This window comes from Halichoerus grypus, chromosome 11, assembly GCF_964656455.1.
Source record: "Halichoerus grypus chromosome 11, mHalGry1.hap1.1, whole genome shotgun sequence".
Classification (NCBI taxonomy): Eukaryota; Metazoa; Chordata; class Mammalia; order Carnivora; family Phocidae; genus Halichoerus; species Halichoerus grypus.
Genome location: NC_135722.1, coordinates 33,391,026 through 33,411,328, shown reverse-complemented (window position 1 = coordinate 33,411,328; position 20,303 = coordinate 33,391,026). Strand labels below are relative to the sequence as shown.

The window sequence follows — 20,303 nt, the reverse complement described above, 5'->3', positions numbered from 1 at the left end:
ATGCTTTGCCAGGAAGACTCAGGGACTCGGCATCTGGTCTCCTCATGACTATGATCTTATTACAGCAAAAAGATATGAAGCAAAATCAACAAAGAGAAAAAGGTCATGGGGCAAAATCCAGAGGGTACAAAGCACTAGAACCCCAGAGTCCTCTCTCAGTGAAGTCACACAGATGTGCTTTATTCCTTTATCACCACTTGTGACAGTACTTTGCAAAATGTCCTCTACCGGAGAGGTTTGCCGGAGCCTGGGAGTCCCGGGTTTTACTGGGGGCTGGACACGTAAGCTCCATCTGCCTAGACTGCACCATAGTTCCAAACTCCCTGCAGGGAAGCAGGTTCTCAGCATAATCCCTGTTGTTTGCACAAAGAATTGTGCAACAGCAAAGCCCCTCTTCTAAGTGAATGGTGGGAACCTCGTCAAGATCCAACTTCCCAGGTACAAGCAAAGGCCCTAGCTGGCAAACAGGTCTTTGTAAGGACAGCAGTTTCAGTCCTGCCCTTTGAACTCTTTCCTGTGCGTGAGGCCACCGCAGCAGTCCACATGAAAATGGTAGTGACTTGGACGGAGTTGCCCAAGGATAAATGCGGAAAAGTGCACAGAGTTGAAAGATATTTAAAAGGCGATGTATACACAATTTAGCCATGAACAGGATATAGTCGGTGAAGGGTAAGATAAAGGAGAATGCGGGAATCTGGCTTCTCAGTAAATGTTGGTAAACTGATGTATTCTGAAGTTCCATAGTGATTCCAGTTGCAGAATAAACTGAGATGATGGAGGAAGTGTTTCAGCCGATTAATTCGGCAATCTCACCTTGTGATAGCACTGCAATTTTATATGTGTGTAGTTTGGAATATGCATATCTATCTGCATGTACAGATATGGATAGGTAAATATACACACACAAATATTACTTGGGGGTTTCTCTAAAGATACAATGAAAATGACACTTTTCACTTTTATGTCTGAACCAGTTGAAAAATAGCATAGCTGTCAAAAGGATGGAGATTTTATACTAGGTTTATTCCCAGATTAGAGGCTGGGACTGTGACGAGAGTACCCCCGTACCACTGCCCTCCCTCGCGCCAGGCCACTCCTTGAACCCAGAGCTACAGCAGAGGAATAGTACGAGGCATGTATCAGGCTAGTTACAACACAAACCATGTCTTCATGTATAGAGTCCTGACAGCAGGACAGCGTTGGCTCCGTAGCTGCTTCTGAAGAGCAGACCCTGGGCCCTATATGACCTACCGCATACCATTCACAGGTTAGGAGTTTGTTTTGGAGGCGCCTGGGTAGCCCAGTCGGTTAAGCGGCAGACTCTTGATATCAGCTCAGGTTATGGTCTCAGGGTCTTGAGATCGAGCCCCGGGTTGGTCTCTGTGCTCAGTACGGAGTCTGCTTGGGATTCTCTCTCTCCCTCTGCCCCTCCCCCTGCTTGTAATCTCTCTCAAAAATAAATAAATCTTCAAAAAAAAGTTTGGTTTTTTTTGTCTTTGTTTTTTAGAAAGACTATGTAAAGACACTAGGAAACAGATCTTAACCCTGCTAAATAAAGAAAAAAAAAAAAAGCCTTTATGGGTTTTTAGAAACTTGTAAGTCTATCACTCATAACCCCTCCCTGAGTGAGAAACAGTAGAGCTAAGATCCAGAGGTATTTCTTCCATGTTGTTTCTTGAGTGAAGAGGAAGCTTCCTCTTGAAACTATACACACAGCTTTCTCATAATAAAGCTATCTGGCAAAAATGTGTGTATATGTAGTGTATATATTACATATATACATATGTGTGTGTTTAATTCTTATTCATGTATTTAAATGCATACCAGATTTGGACTGGGGGGGAAGGAAGAGCGAGAGGGAGAGAGAGAAAGAGGGAGAGAGAGAGACAGGGAGAGCGAGAAAAAGAATTGGTTTCTTTTCTACTGACAAACATAAGCTAAGGCAGTTCCAGAATATATTGTTTTCTCTTCACGAATACTGGTGATTGTACCAGTTTAAACAGCTACATTTATACAACATTTTTTGTAGTGATTTTTTTAAATTGGATATATTTAACATAGAACATTGTGTAATTTTAAGGTATACAACATGTTAATGTGGTATATATTGTAACATGATTGTGGCTGCAGCGCTATTTAGTACCTCTATCACATTACATAATTATTCCTTTCTTTTCAGTGGTCGGGATAATTAAGTTTTAGTCCCTTGGCAAGTTTGCAGTTCAACATCATTGTCTGTATTCATTACAATGTGTGTTGGATCTCTATGGTTTATTTAGCACTTGTTGCATATTTGTACCCTTAGACAACATCAGTTGTGCCACCCCACCCCCACGCTCCATTCCCATAGGAAACATTTTGAGTGTACTGATGTTGAGGTTACCCCTGTCTTTGTCTTTTTATACTACCGTTAAGCATAAGTAGGGATGTGCATGTTTTAGTGAGGCATACCAGGGGATCATGATCTTGGGTTAAAAATCACACTGTGTGCATCCAGTGAGGAAGTGGTTCTTATGCTGGGTTTGCATCAAAGTTATGTGCACATATTTCAAGACACTTAAGCCCGTGCTAAGCCAGGTATGATCCTGACTCAGATGGTTTGGGTTGGAGAGTGGCTATTTTCATATGCAGTGACATTGGTCTAAGGACGCATGATTTAAATGTGTAGAGATGTACAGGTGAGAAATGATCAGAACCTTTGGAAATATTTTGAAACTTTTTGAATTCTCTAACTGAAAGAAGTCAAGTTTCTCCTCCTTTCTTGTTGACATGAGCTTCATGTAACCCTCTTTTTTTCCATTTTAAATGCTCTGAGCTGTGTGAATAAGTTACTGGATTGAGTATGTAAATGGGTGGATGCATAACAGGTGAATAGATGAACAGAGAGATGGATGGATGGGGAGATGTGATAAGTGGATGGATGTGTGAGTAGGTAAATGGAGAAACGCATGGATAATAAGATAGAGAGTGAGTAGAAGGATAAATGACGGATGAATGAGTTGACTAGTAGCTAATTGATGAATGGGAAAATTAATTCATCAATCAATGGATGAATGAATGAGGGAATAGGGAACACATAAGGATGAGGAGCAGTAAACTTTACAACACTTCCTTGCAATGTTTACCAAATTTCCCAGAAAAAAAAAAAAACATAATTTTACCATGTTCAATAAAAATGTGTTATTGAGAGGAAGAGAATTATTCATTCATTAATCATACAGGGATGAGTTACTCAGATGATGATCATTGACACAGGAACACACTAAGCCCCTTGGAGGTTAAGTAGGTAAAACAAAGTGACAGCTGCAAACCAGCAAAATAAATATCTGACCGCCATTTTGACAGCTACAATGACAAGACATGTAACCTCTCTAACTGTGAGGATAGACCAGTGACACGTGATGAAGGCCAACAGAAATTAAGCTGTTATTTTTGGTGTCTTCAGAGGAGCAATATAGCTAGTGAATTGGGTTATAAAGACAAATTTTTGCTGAAACCAAATTGACAGCTCTAACTTCTAGGTAATTATTCCAAAGACCCCCCCCCAAAAAATCAAAACAAAAAACCAAGTTGTACATCAGCTTTTTTGCATTTATTACCTCAGTTAAGCCTCAGAACAGCCCTTTGATGTAGCTAAACACTTTAGCACTATTTTATTAAGAAGGAAATCCCACTGAGAGGTTAGGTTAATTATCTTCCCAAAGTTATTTGTAGCTTTAAGTTTTTATGACACATTTTTCACATGAGAAATTAATTAATCAAGACAGTGATTTCAGGGCACCTGGGTGGCTCAGTGGTTAAGCATCTGCCTTCTGCTCATGTCATGATCACAGAGTCCTGGGATCCAGCCCCGCATCAGGCTCCCTGCTCGGCGGGAAGCCCGCTTCTCCCTCTTCCACTCCCCCTGCTTGTGTTCCCTCTCTCGCTATCGGTCAAATAAATAAAAATTAAAAAAAAAAAAAAAAAAGACAGTGATTTCAAAATTTCTGGTTTTCTTTCTGTGTTATCTGTGGGGGTTTCATGAAATATTTTTCCCATGAAAACTTTAGTTCACATTTCAGCATTTTTGTTCTTGGTCAAATGGAAGGAGCGTATTTCATGTTCCATTGCAGTTTACTATCCTTTGGGAAGCAATGGATTCTAAAACAATGTAATAAGTGAAAAAAATGTGTATTATATTATACAACCTCAGACAAATAGTCTTAACTAGATACAAGTTTTAGAATAAGGAATATGAGTATGAATTGTCAAATTCTGGTAAAGGTACCCTTGGGCCATACAAGTGTGGCCTCCTTAAGGCTTTCTTGCCCCCTTCTAAGTGTAACAGTAATGCTTAGTTTTATAAAACTTTAAAAAAGAACATACTTAAATATCAGCACAGTTCTTGGCAAATGGTAAGTACTCCATAAATTGTCATTGGTATTGTTATTCCCATTTGACAAATGAGAAAGCTGAAGATTTGAGAAGTAAGGGCCTTGTCAATAATTTAAAGCTAGTAAATAGTAAAGGAAAGACCAAACACATGTCTTTTAGGTTATGTTTCAGGACTCTTTCTAATACCCCTAATTATAAACATTTAATGATAAAGATTTGTTTAGAAAAAAGTCAACAAAGTTCACATGACTGTTCATGTAGCCTTGTGCTCAGGAGCCAGTTATACTTTATCCTTATTGCTGACTTCAGTCATTATCCTAGTTAGCTCAAGTTAAATATATTTAAGCATTAAAAAAATATAATGTATGCTATTGATATCAGAAGATCTTCAGTCAGCTTTTCCTATCTGGTAGTACAATTTTGGAATTAGTTTCCCATAGCATGGGAAGAAAACCTGCATTCTTCCTGCCACTCTAAACATAATAAAAGTAACTCAAAATTTAAACCAGAACTTTATGCCATCATTTGTAGCATATACCCTATTTAAAATAGGAAATAGTTGTTAGTTTAGGCATCATATCCTTCACTACAGTGCACATTCTTGGAGGGCACAGTCTGTATTTTATGTATCTTTGTAATCCTTGCAATTTGTGTATTGATTAGCACATGGTAGATAACTGATAATTATTTGTGGAATCAACCTGAATTGATTCGAATACAAGTCATCAATGTGTTAAGAATTTACCAGTTGTACTGGCAAGTGAGCCAGGGCAGAATTTTAGATCTGGTAATGAGATGATTAATTATTAAATTATGTGGTAATAGCCTGATTAAGAAAATGAGAAATCTCCCTTTAATTATAATATAAATTATTATTACTGATAATAAGTTATTATAATAATACAAATGATTATCATAATCATTATCATTATCTTTTGTTGAACACCATCTGTGTGTCCTGATCACATTTAAAAATGTTTCTAATCCTTCCAAAGTCCTTTTCACTCATACTATAATGTAAAGATAAGGCATTCAATCAGCAATTTGAGGGGGGAGGGTGGGCTGGCGGGAGACTAATGCTGCCACATACTTTCCCGGGCACTTACATGATTCCTCCGTGAACAAAAGTTTCCTTCAAGTAGGTGTGATACAGAATACTCAATAAATAGAAAACATAATTTATGGAGTATATTAGAAAGTTAAGTGCTATAAAAAAAGAAAAAGAAAAAGTAGGGAGTAATAGAGGATTGGGAATTCCAAGTGGGAAGTGAGGCAACTCACAATGTTAAGAGTCTAGACTGAGCTCGTTAAACAGGTGACATTTGAGCCAAGAATTAAGAGGAAGAATTTGAGAGAGATAAAGGTAGGCTTTGGAGTCATCAAGAACTGACTTTGAATCTGTTTCTTCTACATATCATCTCTAGCTTGCTAGAACTCTAGAAATTTCTCTTTGCACATCTAGTGAAAACAGAAAGGAACAGTGGCTTTGGCCAGATGTTTGACTATTAAATATATGTGGAAATTGTATAGAACTTGACTTGCATATGCTAAGCATGATTTAATATGATTTAAAAAATACAGTGTGCTGAAAAAAGTTAGCTCATGTTATATACCATTGCATGGGAGGTGAGATATCCACATAGGTTGCAAGGTCTTTGTTCCATCTCTGGGTGAATGCCACATTTCTGGGGCTCCAGGTATTCCGTTGAGTTTAGCTCACTCTCTAATTGCCAAATTCTGTATCTTTGGGCTCCACTTTTAAATTTGAGTAAAAAGAACAAAATAAGTCTGGTGGGAAATAGGCCATGGAAATATATTAAAAGTCTCTACTAAAATGCATTAAAATGAATTTAAAGGGGAAAAAATACAGATTTAAAGTAGTAGGGAATTTGACAAGCTGGTATGTAGATGGTACAGTGCCTGCTGCTTTCAACAAAATTCACTTAGTGGAGTGAAAATTTTGAAAGGATGTTTGGGATAAGCATCCAAAGCAGCTGCTATACTTTGGCAGTAACAAAATTAAAGCAATTGGCTTCATCCAGCCTTCAAGTGGCAAGAGGATTTACACAAATAGAGGGGACCATGACATTTAGGCAGATTCACGTAGAAAAAAATACACCTATTCAAAATATTTACCACTGACTTAATCCTGACATCTACAAAATTTTATGCCAAATCTTATCTGCTATACCTTCAGTGCTCTTGTCAGTAATGTTAAACCATCACTTCCTGTGCCTATTAGAAGGAAGTGCAGCTATTGTCTGTCATGCCAATTAACTGCCAGAGAAGAGATTTACATGATGGACTGAAAAGGCTCTCAGAAAAAACATTCTTTGAGCTGGAAAAGTGAGGACTCAAAAATCTTCAAGATGTTCAACTAGGTATAGAGTTCTTGTAAACACTGGGGCTCAACAGACCAATGAGGACAGAACAAATCAAGGAGGAAGATGAAGACACCTGTTTTCTTAGTACACTATGAGGCATCAGCATCAAATTTACTCATGTGTTCATTTGTTCCTCCAGTACTTATCAAGCAACTACTAGGTACCCATCACTCATCTAAGAATTATTGATTCAAGGGTTAGCAAAATAGGAGCAATTCGTGCTGGAGCCTGTTGCCTAGTGAGGGAATGAGGCATTAATAATAGATAGATGGCTAGATGATAACTGTAATAACCAATATACATTAATATAGACTTGCAAATTGTTCAACTATTAAAGTACTTCTGTACCAACTGTTAATTGCCTCCTTAATCCATCTCTCCTGACACTTAGTTGTCATTCAGCAATAAAAGCCTAACACCTGTTACAGCACAATGGCTTGGCCATAAAACTCTGATAACCATGCACATCTTCGCTTAGATCACTTAGGCAAGACTAACACGTAGTTTAACCCAAGTCTTGGTGGAATGTCCTGCAATCTTCCACGGAAGGTACAAGGATAGGTAGTCAGGTAGTCTTACTTGCAGCTGTTACAAGACTGTTTCTCATCTGCTTCCTTATCTTTCAGGAGGTTGCCATGTAGCAATTTCTTATCCGCCTTCCTAATGTCAGTAAAGCATGAGACTTTCCATATAACACTTCTGCCCCTCCTTCGGGTATAGCTGTAGGCCTTGCTGTAGTTTGGAGTTGGATCCACAATGACGGAGAGGGACCCACCACATATGTTGCCTTTGATATGGCACCCTGGTTTGATGTCATCGAGTGACCCTAGATGCATGGAGTGCCAACACCATGCTGAATCTTACCTTATGTTTTCAGTGTGAGTAATAAACAGTCCAAATTGATTTGGGCTCACGTCTCTTTCCTGGCTGAATCTATAGGGGTATGGCAAGCCTGCTTAGGAGCTGCCACAGTGCTGCTATTTAGGGACTGCTTGACTACTTGACATCTGTCAAGCAGAGAACTCTCAGGACCCTGTTCCAGCATTTAGGGAAGAGTCAGATTTTATTGGTTCATGTCCGCATCATTCCAATCATTTTCTGTTTCAAAAATTACAACTGGTAAAAGTAATAGGAAAAAAAACCACATAATATTTCACAAGAGAATATGACAAGAATGCTGAAATTATTATTTGCAGCTCAAAAATAGATCTCTGTGAGAATTAGCATTTCAACTGGAATCTAAAGGATGAGTAGGAATTGACCAGGTAAAACAGGGTAACAGGGAATTTTCCATGATTCTAAGCAGAAAGAGCAGGTACGTGTGAAGACCCTGAGGTGTTTAAGGTGTTAAGTAAACTATAAAGAAGGCCACTGAGATATTATACAATGCTCTTGGGTCAAAATACCTCTTTGTCTCTTCTGAGAGCCTAAGAAAACACCTGTAATTCTACTAATAAAGTTAAAGTGCCTGTGACTTCAAATAGAACACCAATATAATTTTGTTGTCTCACTATGTAAGAGACACATTGACAGTTCTAGTGGTGAATACAGAAATGTTTAAGAAGCCCTTAGGCTGTGAGCTTCATAATATAAAGGTATTGCCTTTATATGATGTTGTGTTTATTTGTAACTGTCCTCATACTGGGATGTTGAAAGTAATATCTGATAAATGAAAATGTGAGAAAAGGAAGGAAGGAAGCAAAGAGTGAGGGGAAGGATGGAGGAAAGAAAAGAGAGAAGGGGGGAGGGAAGGAGGAAAAATGGGAAGTCCTCTACTTGGAGGGATATAAATGTATAAAATGCTGGGGATTTATTATGCCTGCAGTAAATAGAATGGAAAAGGAGAAAGATATAATGAAGAAATTAATATAATGAACACACATAAATAAAAAAATAAAATGAAGACATTAAAATTTGAAATAACCTGAAAATATATAAATTCCAAATTAACAGCATAGACTTATAGTGCAACTTCACATAGGCATCACCGAAGAACCCCTACTTGTTGTCTTATTCAAGGCAATTTAAATGAAGAAGATGAACACATTCTAGACTACTCCCATTACCAAAGGTAGTGAGCAATACTATTTTTGGCCTAGTTTGGGTGGGGTAGATTGTCTTGTCAAATAAAAGTAATTGCCTCTAAAGATAGTGTAGGATAAACTGTGACAAGCCTCAAACTGAATATGAAGGAGTTTGCATTTTATTATAAAGATGATAAGGAAAAACTACAGTTTTTTGTTGTTTTTCTCTTTTTTTTTAAATCAAGGGGAGATGGCTTAAAAGAAGTGTTCATGAAAAATAAACATGGTGGAGTATGCAGGGTGATTTCCTGGAGGAGAAAGGGGAAAAAAGTAGAGACTAAAGGCAGAGAACACAATGAACCAGTTGTAGCAATCAGCAAAGAGCAGAAATGAGGACCCACTTTGGTAGTTCTAATAAAAGCAGTAGAGATGGAACAAATGGAATTTGTGACTGAATGGGCATGGGAAGAAGGCTCATTTTGAGAGTGGGCCAAAGATGATGTGTTTGGGACACGGGATAATTAATAACCCTGTGAAGGTATCTCCATCCTAATCCCCAGAACCTGTGAATATGTTCTTACATGGCAATAGATAATTTGCAGAGGTACGTAAGTTAAGAATCTTGACATGGACAGATTATTCTGGATTTTTTGCTAACAATGTAATCACAAGTCTTTACAAAAAGGAGGCAAGAGGATCAGTCAGAGAAGGTAATAAATATGTCAGTGAAAGTAAATGTTGGAGTTCTGTGGCCACAAGCCAAGGAATATAGGCACAGCCTCTGGAAGCTGGGAGAGGCAAGGAGCAGATTTTACCCTAGAGCTGCTAGGAGAAACAGGCTTGTCAACACCTTGATGTTACCCAGTGAAATTTATTTTGGATTTCTGACCTCTAGAACTTTAAGATAATAAATCTGTGTTAAGCCACGAAGCTTGTGATGATTTGTTTATAGCAGCAATAGGAAACCAATACGATGTGCCATTGACAATATAAACAGAGAGAAGGTTATGACTTTAATTCTATGCAGGCTGATTTTGAGGAATCAGAAGAATGTGGTAATCTGACATATCTTTCAAGAAATTTACATTTGTTCCATGATTGAATGTGAATGGAAGCTCCTCAGAATCATGACTAGCTCTTCATAAGTAGCCCTACCCTTTGTTTCACAGGAGTTAAATTGAGAAAACAAATAAACTTGACTTAAAACAAATAAAATTTACTATCTATTAAAGTCCTCAGTCTTTTATATGTCTTCTGATAGTTTAACACCCGCAGAATTCTTATTGTTTTATGTAATTTTACAACTGCTATATATAAATTAATCCGTAGCTCATCCTTGCAAAACTAGCACCAACATATGATAATATGTGTCAGTATCTGTAGTCCCTTTGATTATTTTTCCTTACTCTTCTTGTAACCTTCTGTCTTTGAAGGTCTCTTGGCTAGATTTTACCAGGTTCAATGAGTTCTTAGAAGAGGTAAATACTTGAAATCCTGGGAACTGCTGGCGACATAGCTTTCAAAGGCATTATTTGCTATTTCTGGTGGAATCCATTCTACCTGCCTTAATACAAGCTTCCTGGATTGCTATATTACTGAACACTCTGGGTCATTCTTTGGTAGGGATCCTCTAGTGTGAATGACAGGATTTGAGCTGAAACCCTCACAAGGAGGAAAATGGACCAAGGCAGGAGGTCCTGTGCCTATGCAGACCCCTCTGGACTGCAGGTAACTGTTGACAGCATCTTGAGGAGAGTGGCTGCCCACCAAAGAGGACCCTGAGAAAGAAAATAGCATGAGAACCTGGGTGAGGGGTGGAGCAAGACATGGGGGATTGCTGGGCAGCCCATAACTAATGGAAGTGTGGGTTGGCCACTGCCCCACTGAGAGCCACCCACTGCCCCTCTCCATTGTCCCTAACTCCTATCCTTGACTGAGGATGTAGGGAGAGATAAAAGAGACACTCTTCTACTTCTTTCCATAGAGGCTCAGTTCTGTGGACAGAAGCTGGCGTAGGCAGGGCTATCGCAACCAAGGACAGTCCCAGTGTGAGTCTTGAGTGCTCAGTGTTTGAGAAAGGCAGATGGCCCCAGAACAGCAGTGATGTGGAGTGGGCAGGGTGGCCTGAGCCCAGAGTCAAGAATATGAGACTGAGGCCTATGGTCCCAAGGTCCTCACATTGTGGGGTCGGGCAGTGGGAAGGTAGGAAGGATAGAGACAAACAGGGCCAAGGCAAGTGCAGATGGGGGCCTGGGGCTCAGAACTTGTTGGTTTTCTCCCACTTATAGGTACCTTCATATTGGAAGCCCACTTTCTTCATCAGCTCACTCTTTTTTTAATTCAAAATTTTATTTTTAGGCATTATATATATATATATACACACATTTATAAGTACACATAAGATATATTTTATGTATATGGATTAGGTAGCTGTTAATTGACAAGCTTTCTGCTGCCAACTTTTCCTGGTGAATTCAATCCCCTCCCCCAACAAGAACATAAGAAAGATCCTCTGTTCTTTCCAACTTGAGATTCTTTTCACTGGCTAAATTTGGGGGACAGGGAAAGTCCAGAGTATAGAGAGGTTCTGAGCCATGAGGGGAGGCAGGTTCTTCTGCAGGTCCTTTGTGAGCCTGCTGAGCATCTTCTTGTAAGGATAGCTATAGTATGTAGATAGGAATTGGTGGATACAAGACTTTAACCACTGCTCTTTTCTTTTAACAGAAGAAATATGGCATTTGCAAAGGTACTGGGATATGGTGGGATAGAGATGTGTGTTGGATTAAAACTCAATAATAGAAAGAATGATTGCTATTGTGTTAGTCTGCTCAGGCTGCCATAACAAGAGACTGCCATGGTGTAAGCCACAGACTGGGTGGCTTAAACAACAGAAATTTATTTTCTCGCTGTTCTGAGGGCAAGAAGTCTGAGATTCAGGTGCTGGCAGACTTGGTTTCTCATGAGGGGTCTTCCTGGCTTGCAGATGGTGCCATCTTCCTGGGTCCTCACATGGCCTTTACTCTGTGTAAGCATGGAGAGAGAGAGATCTCTGGAGTCTCTTCTTATCAGGACACCAGTCGTATGGGGTTAGGACCCCAAATTTACGACCTCATTTTACCTTAATTACCTCCCTAAAGGCCCTGTCTCTGAATACAACCGCATAGTGGGAGGGGGTTGGTTAGAGCTTCAACGTAGGAATTTTAGGGAGATAGAGTTCAGTCTAGAACAGTTAGAAACATAACTGATTTATTATGTCAAAGTATTTTCAGGGACGGGAGCTGGAACTTTGCAACTGGTTTTTTTTGTCCGGTGAAGAATTTAGTACATACTAATTAATCCAAAACACACCATTTTCTGAAACTTAACCAAAGGTAATACAGTATTTTTAACCTGAATTCTAAATAGATTTCACAAAGTATTTTTTTTTTTTTATTCTTTGCAATGAATGAAAGATGCTTAAAGTGAAAAGGGACATTATAGAGTTTACTAAAAAGATTTGCCTTTCTTTCATTTTACAGGCCCAACAACTTACTGATCTGGAACGAAAATTAGCTGTGGCCAAAAATGAGCTGGAGAAAGCAGCTCTTGACCGGGTAAGTTAACATCTCTGAATCCTCATAGTTGCAGTTTTAGCAGACAAAGCTAGGGTAGACCCATTGCTTCACTTGATTTATTCATGCACTTCCAGATGCTATACCTGGAAGACGGGTGTAGAATTCAGGAGTGCTTGATACTCCCTTTGGAACCCAAATCTTTCCTCGTTTTTGCTGCTACAGTAAATTGACTCAAGGTTCAGCCTTGTGAGTTCATGACTTTTCATTTTCCACCTTGCCGGTACATTTGTTCTATAACACCATGAATAAACATGCTTTAAAGCACCAACAAAGATGCCATGTATTAACTCTGGGTGAATGAGTTACGAAACAAATGGAAGTAGCCATTGACACTTTCATTTTGGAAATCGTAAATCAGAGTTCTGGAGGGAGAATCATAAAAGAAGAAGGTAGGCCTCCTAACCAAATCTGTTCATATAAAGATAATGCAAGAGGGAGTGACAGTCCCTCTTGATAACAGCTTTCCTTAAATATAATTCACATACCATAAAAGTCACGTTTTTAAAGTTCACAAAGTTGTGTGCTACCATCACCACTAATTCCAAAAGATTTTCTTCACTGCTTTTTACCTCCTCTATTTCATTTTGGTTTTATTAATCTCTCATTGTGTTACAAATGTGTATGCTCAGGATAAACCACAATTCCTGTTTGATGCCGCCCTTTGCCTTTCAGTGCTCTTCATGTGAGGCATATGTGGAGAATAGGCAATTGGCATATTTTGGAAAGGGAAAGAGAGGGAGAAATTGATTATACAGTTCAGAATTACTGTTCTGCTTAATCATTAGGGAATGTGGCAAAATTTCTTAATGCCTCTCATTCTTTTTTTATTTTTAAATCATCCTTATGAAATTATAGGAAATAAACATTTCTCTGTTCTTTAGTTCACTCAGAACGAAAAAGTAGAGTGACTTTAAAATAATCTCTTTGTTTACTCACACCCATTTATCAAACATACAGTGTCATTTTCTGTAATACTGAGAACATATATCTAGCACATATTAATACAGGAAACTCTGAATCTGAGAAATCAATCATAGTATTTCAGACTTGAGAAGAAAACACCAAATTATTCTCAATCAAAAGCATGGAAAGTGTGTGCCAAAGGAACAGGGCCATCCAGGAGTAATTTGCATTTTACTAAGCCTTCAACACATCCCCTGGCTGAGATCAATTCTTGATTAGGTGGGAGTTAGCAGCCTTCATCCTAACACTGGAAAGGTAGACCCTCTCTGTGGAAGATATCCTCTGGAGAATTTTTGGTTCATTTATATATGGTGTCTGACATGTAATAAAAATATTTCTAGACATGTGGAGAGGAAATACAATGTAATCAGTACACAAAAAGAAACCAAGGAAAGTATAACTGAAGCTGATTCAGACACTGGAATGAGAAAACAAAGATTTCACGAAGATGAGTGTGTGTGTGTGTGTGGTGTGTATGACAATAGAGAAAGTAAACAAAACAGATAAAAGGATACAATTTTTCACTGGACTTGGAATCTATTAAAAACATCAAGTAGATATTCTAGAATTAGAACAATATAATGCATGTAATTGAGACTTTAACTTTGTTCAGTAGCAGATTGGATAATTGGACATAATAGAACTGAAGACAAGTAAAATGTAAGGAAAATTAATATCAAATACCTATACTAATATAGAGAAAGTACAAATAAATGGAAAGTAAACAGAGAAAATAAGAAGTGTATATCAATTTAAAATATTTTCAGGTATTTATAATTGTTGTCCCAAAAGGAATGACAAACAGAAGCAATATTTAGAGAGATAATGACTTAAAATTTTCCAAATGGATAATTATAGATCAGTCCAAGAGAGACAGATATCACAATCCTAAACCAGTATGTATACAGCAATATCCCTTAAAATTGTATATAAAGTTTTAAAAGTACACTTAAGACCCATGCACTTTTCATTCTGCTGTATTTCAGTATAATTTATTAACAACAGATACTTAACTAAGAAAAATAAAAATGTGAATAAGAACAATGAGGTCATCTCAACACCGTCAGATTGGTACAAATTAAAAAGTCTAATGATACCAAATCCTGATACACTAGTGGTGGGAGTGTAATTTTTAAATATGTGTATCCTAGAATTTGCACTTATCCCTATATATTTGGAAACATGTATAAGGACATGAAATACAGTAATGTTTGTATTAATACCAAATTGAAATAATTTAAATGCTTACTGTTAGAATTAGCATATACATTTCATATATTTTCCATATTCATATTTTCAAATAGTAATCAAGAATTAATATTAATGAATAAATATAAAGACATATCGATATTAATATATGTATCACATACTGTTGAGTAAAAAAAAATCAGAATTATGTATTGTATTTAACAGTTGTTCAAATACACAAATCACATTTGTTTTGGATTATATATCATATAAATAGATGAAGTAGAAAAATACATATCGAATTCAAGGACCCAATTGCCTTTGGGGAAAGATGGAGTAAAATCACACTAAGGATGCTTAAAATTACTTCTACTGTTCCCCAAATGTTTCATTTTCCAATAATTGTATAGACACAGATAGTCTTTAATTTACACACACACATAGATATATTGTACACATTATATACAAGCATCATATGGTATATACATTGCATATGTATATTAGATATATGTATTACATGTGTATATGTATATTACCAATATGTGTATGCATGTTATCATATATATTTTATAAAAGTATAATATCATATATGACAAATATATAATAAACATGCTTTTTAACATTTAATTCAGATTGATACTTACCTGATATTTGTTATAATTGTTATATTGTTCTCTATATGCCCCTATATTTTTCAAAATGTTATTTTAAGAAATGAAGAAAGTGTGCTGTCTGCTGTTAAGAGCTTTCCATTTTTGTGATCACAGCTTAGCAACCATTTTATTTAAAAAATAAGCAAGTAAGATGACTTGCTTTGCAATAATATACTGTATACATTTAGCAGTTGTGTAAAGAAAAGAGGTTGCTTCCTAACCACCAGGTTAAACGATGGGTGTTTTGATACAGGATAGAGGAGATGGAGTATTTCAGGTTGATCCATTCTGGAGTTTTTATGTTGTCTCCTTGTTATGCAGTAGTTGTGAAGGACCAGGCTAAACTTCTACTTCCCAGGGATTTGGGTCTCACATAGGCATTTTTGTTACTACATATGACCAAAACCTCTTCATAGCTAACATAACTAACTTTTCAAACAGGATATCTAAAAAGTGTTGCAGTAACAAATTAGTAAGGGCATTTTGTGAATTCTGATGATATTCTTTCTTAAGGTTTAGATCTTTGGGATAAATGTTTTGAATGAACAACTAGATATTTTAACAACTCTGTTCCATTGTGATTGTCTTATTTTATGTTTTTCCAAGTATTTAAAATAATAGCTAGTAGTTTTAAGGAAGCCTGCATGCCATTTTGTAGAGTAGGCCAAGTATAATTCATCTTACCAAGGTTCCAGCTGTATGAGATTTTTTTTAATTTATGAAAAAAAAGTTTATATTAATTTATGTTAATCTCTGACTATATCCAACTCATGCTACATAATATTTCTTTTTAAAAAGGGACGACAAGACTCTTTATAGTTGGGAGAATCAGAAAATCAGAGATACATATAAATCCTAAAATTCAACTAGACCATCTTTTTTTTTTTTTTTTTAATCCTTTCTCTAACACCCCTACCACGATCTCTACAAGATGCTTTAAATCCGAGGAAGACATAGGATTCCTGTGATCTCGAGGCAGCCCAGCCTCCTCTGATTTTTTTTTTTAGCAACTCTGACTTTTGGCATGTTCTTCCTTACATTAAATCTTTTCCCTGATCTGACTTCAGATAAGCCACTTAAGTCAGGTTTGAAATGGCTAAGTAGGTTTGAAATGCCTTTCGTGTGACCACCATGTGGTAGGATCTATGGGAAACAGAAAACATGTGTGATACATGATCTAGAGTTCCACACCTCTCACATTTTGCTGGGCACCAAAAATGAGGAAATAATTGTTTGTGGAGCCATAAGGTCCCAGAAGCACAGAGAATGAATGCATTTTATGTACTTGTGGGTTGTACAAACTGGTATAGTCACATAATACTAAATGAGAAAATTATAATTTGGCCTGAGTCACAGAACTCCAGGTTAACATAGAGTTTTTTTCTCCTTTGTCTTACCCATTCTGTGCTTTTCTCCCCATTTCTGTCCACTCCCCACTTAGGAGTGCCCAGCCCACACCATGCTACAGTCTGGATTTAGCAGGAGAGGCTTTAAGTTGCAGTGTTTCCAGAATCAGTCTGCCTTTCTTCAATCATAACTCTTCCACTGAATGACCATGTTCGAATTCCTCAAACTCTTTATGCATCACTGCAAAATGGAATACTAATAGAACTTACTTTATAAGGGTGGTGAGAAAACTGTATGCATCCAAAAAAGTAAAGTACTAAGAACTCTTGGCACAAGGAAAACACTCAGGAAGCATAGTAATTATTAACATCAATGAATGAGATTGTTGAGACTGCCTGTCAGTGTTAACAATTTTTCTCTTTAACCTTCGGGATCTTGTCATTCCTTTTGCTACAGTAAGCTATAAAAGCATTTCATATTACTAGAGGTTGGTTTCAACAAATCTCTTGTACCGTATGTATGAGGCTCATAAACTGCAGTCATAAAGGCAGGTAGAACTGCTAGCTCACTTCAAAGTGGATAAAAACTACAGTTTAATGAAATTGCTTTCTACCTCTCTCCATCATCTTTATATGAGACTTTTTTTACTCTCTTCAGGTGCCTAGTTCCTAAGAATGTTATATCTGGGCTTCAAATAACCTCAAATACCTCATAAATATTGTGAAAACATCTTCACACTCTAACTTGGTTCTCGTGACATGTTTAATGAAAGAAGTTTCAGTTTACTATCACAACATAAACAATAATAATCTCACGATCTAAGAATCAACCGTGGTTTTCCAAACAATCAATTCTTTATTTGATAATATCTTATGAATTATAGGTAGCCTCAGCTACTGGAATGTAAAAACAGCTTTATATTATGGAAATCTCTCAAACTTTCATATTAAAAAAATTTTTCTGTTGCATCTGACTGTCACAAAATTTTGCCCAGGAAAGCATGCATTATTTACATCAATATTAAAGATGACACATGTGAGGGGTGCCTGGGTGGCTCAGTCAGTTAAGCATCTGCCTTCGGCTCAGGTCATGATCTCAGGGTCCTGGAATCGAGCCCCACGTCGGGCTCTCTGCTCAGTGGGGAGTCTGCTTCTCCCTCTCCCTCTGCTGCTCCCCCTGCTTGTTCTCTTTCTCTCTCTGTCAAATAAATAAATAAAATCTTTTTAAAAAAATTCGAAAAAGATGTCAGAATGACCATACAGGATTCACAGAGCTGATTTCATGACAGAAATAAAAGTTAAGGGGAAAGCCTTTGAATTCACAGCCCTTCGTGGTCTCTCCAAAGCCATCAGCCGATAGTGCACCCAGATCTCTCTGACAACCTCACATCTTCATGGAAATGAATTAAGAGAGAGGTGAATAATATCATATGAATTTATATCTGTCAGGAGATGAGAAAGTAGGGGCACAGTTGTCTTTGCAAGTTATATCTTGTTCCCAGAAAAAAAAGTGCATTTTAAGAGAAAAGTGCTTACCTACAGACACATGAAAAATTACTTTCTAAATCTCCCACCATGTTAAGATCATATATGTACACAATAATTTCTAATAAGCTTTACATATTATATAGCACAAGCATTAATATTTTATTTATTTTTTAAAGATTTATTTATTTATTTGAGAGAGAGAGATAGTAAGTGAGGGGAGGGACAGAGGGAAAGAATCTTCAAGCAGACTCCCGCTGAGCACAGAGCCCCATGCAGGGCTCAATCTCACAACCCATGAGATCATGACCTGAGCCGAAACCAAGAGTTGGTCACTTAACCGACTGAGCCACCCAGGTGCCCCAAGCACTAGTATTTTAATGTCCGAAATACTACTTTCTTTATACAATATATTGAATGAAATGAGAAATATTTCATTATTTTCTCGTGTAAGACAGCACCAGCCTATATATCCTCCGGACGGTTTATTTATTCATTTAACAAACATTTGTTGAGTTAGAAACTGGTGATGCTGCAAGAAAGGTACTGGCCCTCAAGAAATGACATCATAATGGAAATAGATAACACACTGAACATAGAAATAAGGTAATTTGCAATGACAGGAAGGCTACCTAGGACTTCAAGTGAGAAAAGTGACAGAGACTTTAAGGAAGGAGTGTTCCTTGAGAGGGCCATCAGGGACTGTGTTTCCAAGAAGGTAAGATGCGAGCTGAGACTGGGGGCTAGATGCAACTGATGAATCACTAAATTCTACCCCTGAAACTCATAATACGGTATACGTTAATTAAATTGAATTTAAATTAAAAAAAAAGATGTGAGCTGAGAGATAAATTTTAAGTGGAAGTTTTCTAATAGATATTTGGAAAAGGGTTCATAGGCACAGGAAACAGCAAGTGTAAAAGCTCTAAGATGCAAATATGTTTGGAATCTTTGATGGGCTGTAAATAAAAAGAGGTTGAGATAATCAGGTTCTTCCTAAAAAAGTTTGCATTATACTATGTTTAATACTAATAATAAAATACTAAGTTTGCCATTATACTATGGCAAAGCAAGTGAGAAGAGTGGTTTGGGGCAAGGAGGAGAAAGGCAGGGCAAAAACAAGACTGACCCTAGGAGGGAATAGGTTGTAAGATCTTAGACAAAGTACCCCTTCTACAGTTTGTACTGTATTTCGTTAGGTGACATCTTGTGACAGTGAACTTCAAAGTGAACGGTAACCCGCAATTTCAAAACAGACTACAACTACAGCCAGCGGTATAAATGAAAATATAATGATGTCATGGTGTAAAATCATTGTCTGAGTCCTGCTTATGGAACTGGGTCAAGCCAAGTCTGAGTAGTGTCAGTAACAGGCTCTTTTAAGTCAGAAGGACTAAGGAAAGCTGTTTTTGTGGTAGAAAGCTGAGCAAAGTAGGGCAAGGTGGCTCACAGCAAATCTGTGATCTCTGGCAGGAAAAATCTACAATGTCATCAAGGAACAGAGGCAGAATCTAAGGTAGGAGGCCAAGTTGTATGCTTGTGGCCCAAAAAAGAAAGAAAATCAGGAGCTAAGAGATTAGGAATCGGTTGAAACACAAGAGCAAAGAGCTTACCCCCGGGGCTGTGAAACATGGGGAGTTGGAGGTTATGTCGGTGTGATGTTGATTCTGTTATCTGAGATGATCCTGCCCATGTCAGGAGACCACTGGGAACAAACAAGATGATCGCATCAAGTTCAGATAATTAAAAATATCACATACATGCACATCGTCGTGTATTGTTCCTTTGGAAAATGTGTCTTCCCTGAACAGCATTTACTGAAAATCGATGTTCTAAACTGTTAACTTGATAGAGTTCATTATTTATTTTCGCATCCAAGTTCAGCCATTACTCAGAAATTTGTTCATTTTGGCAACATATACACTAAGCCTGTTATAGATACAACTTTTACACACATCATGTATTTAGAGGAGCCAAGATATAAATAAATGCAGTGAATAAAATAGCCATCATAACTTCCTGCATGATCTGAGATGATTGAAAGTCTACATTTCAAAGCCACATTAATGTTGAGTCTGGACCCAAACTTGCCTGACTCTGTTGCATTAGCTCTATTTCCATTGTCTCACTATAACATGTGAGATAGAAAATATCTTTAAATTGTTTAGTGTCACCTGGAATATTTCATTCCTGACCCAGCACACAATGCCATGGTGTCCTATTCTGTGGTGAGCGGGGACTTAGCCACGATTATAACAAAGCACCAGGAGGA

The 20,303-nt window shown here is 37.4% G+C and overlaps 1 protein-coding gene across 2 annotated transcripts in view; it reads left to right on the top strand.

Moving 5' to 3' along the window:
* The window catches only part of LUZP2 (leucine zipper protein 2), a 462,949-nt gene that overhangs the window by 370,700 nt on the left and 71,946 nt on the right, over window positions 1-20,303 (top strand). For both annotated transcript variants that reach the window (XM_078058292.1, XM_078058291.1), the window contains exon 8: window positions 12,301-12,375. In XM_078058292.1, the coding sequence (XP_077914418.1) occupies window positions 12,301-12,375 (75 nt within the window). The remainder of the gene's footprint in view (window positions 1-12,300; window positions 12,376-20,303) is intronic.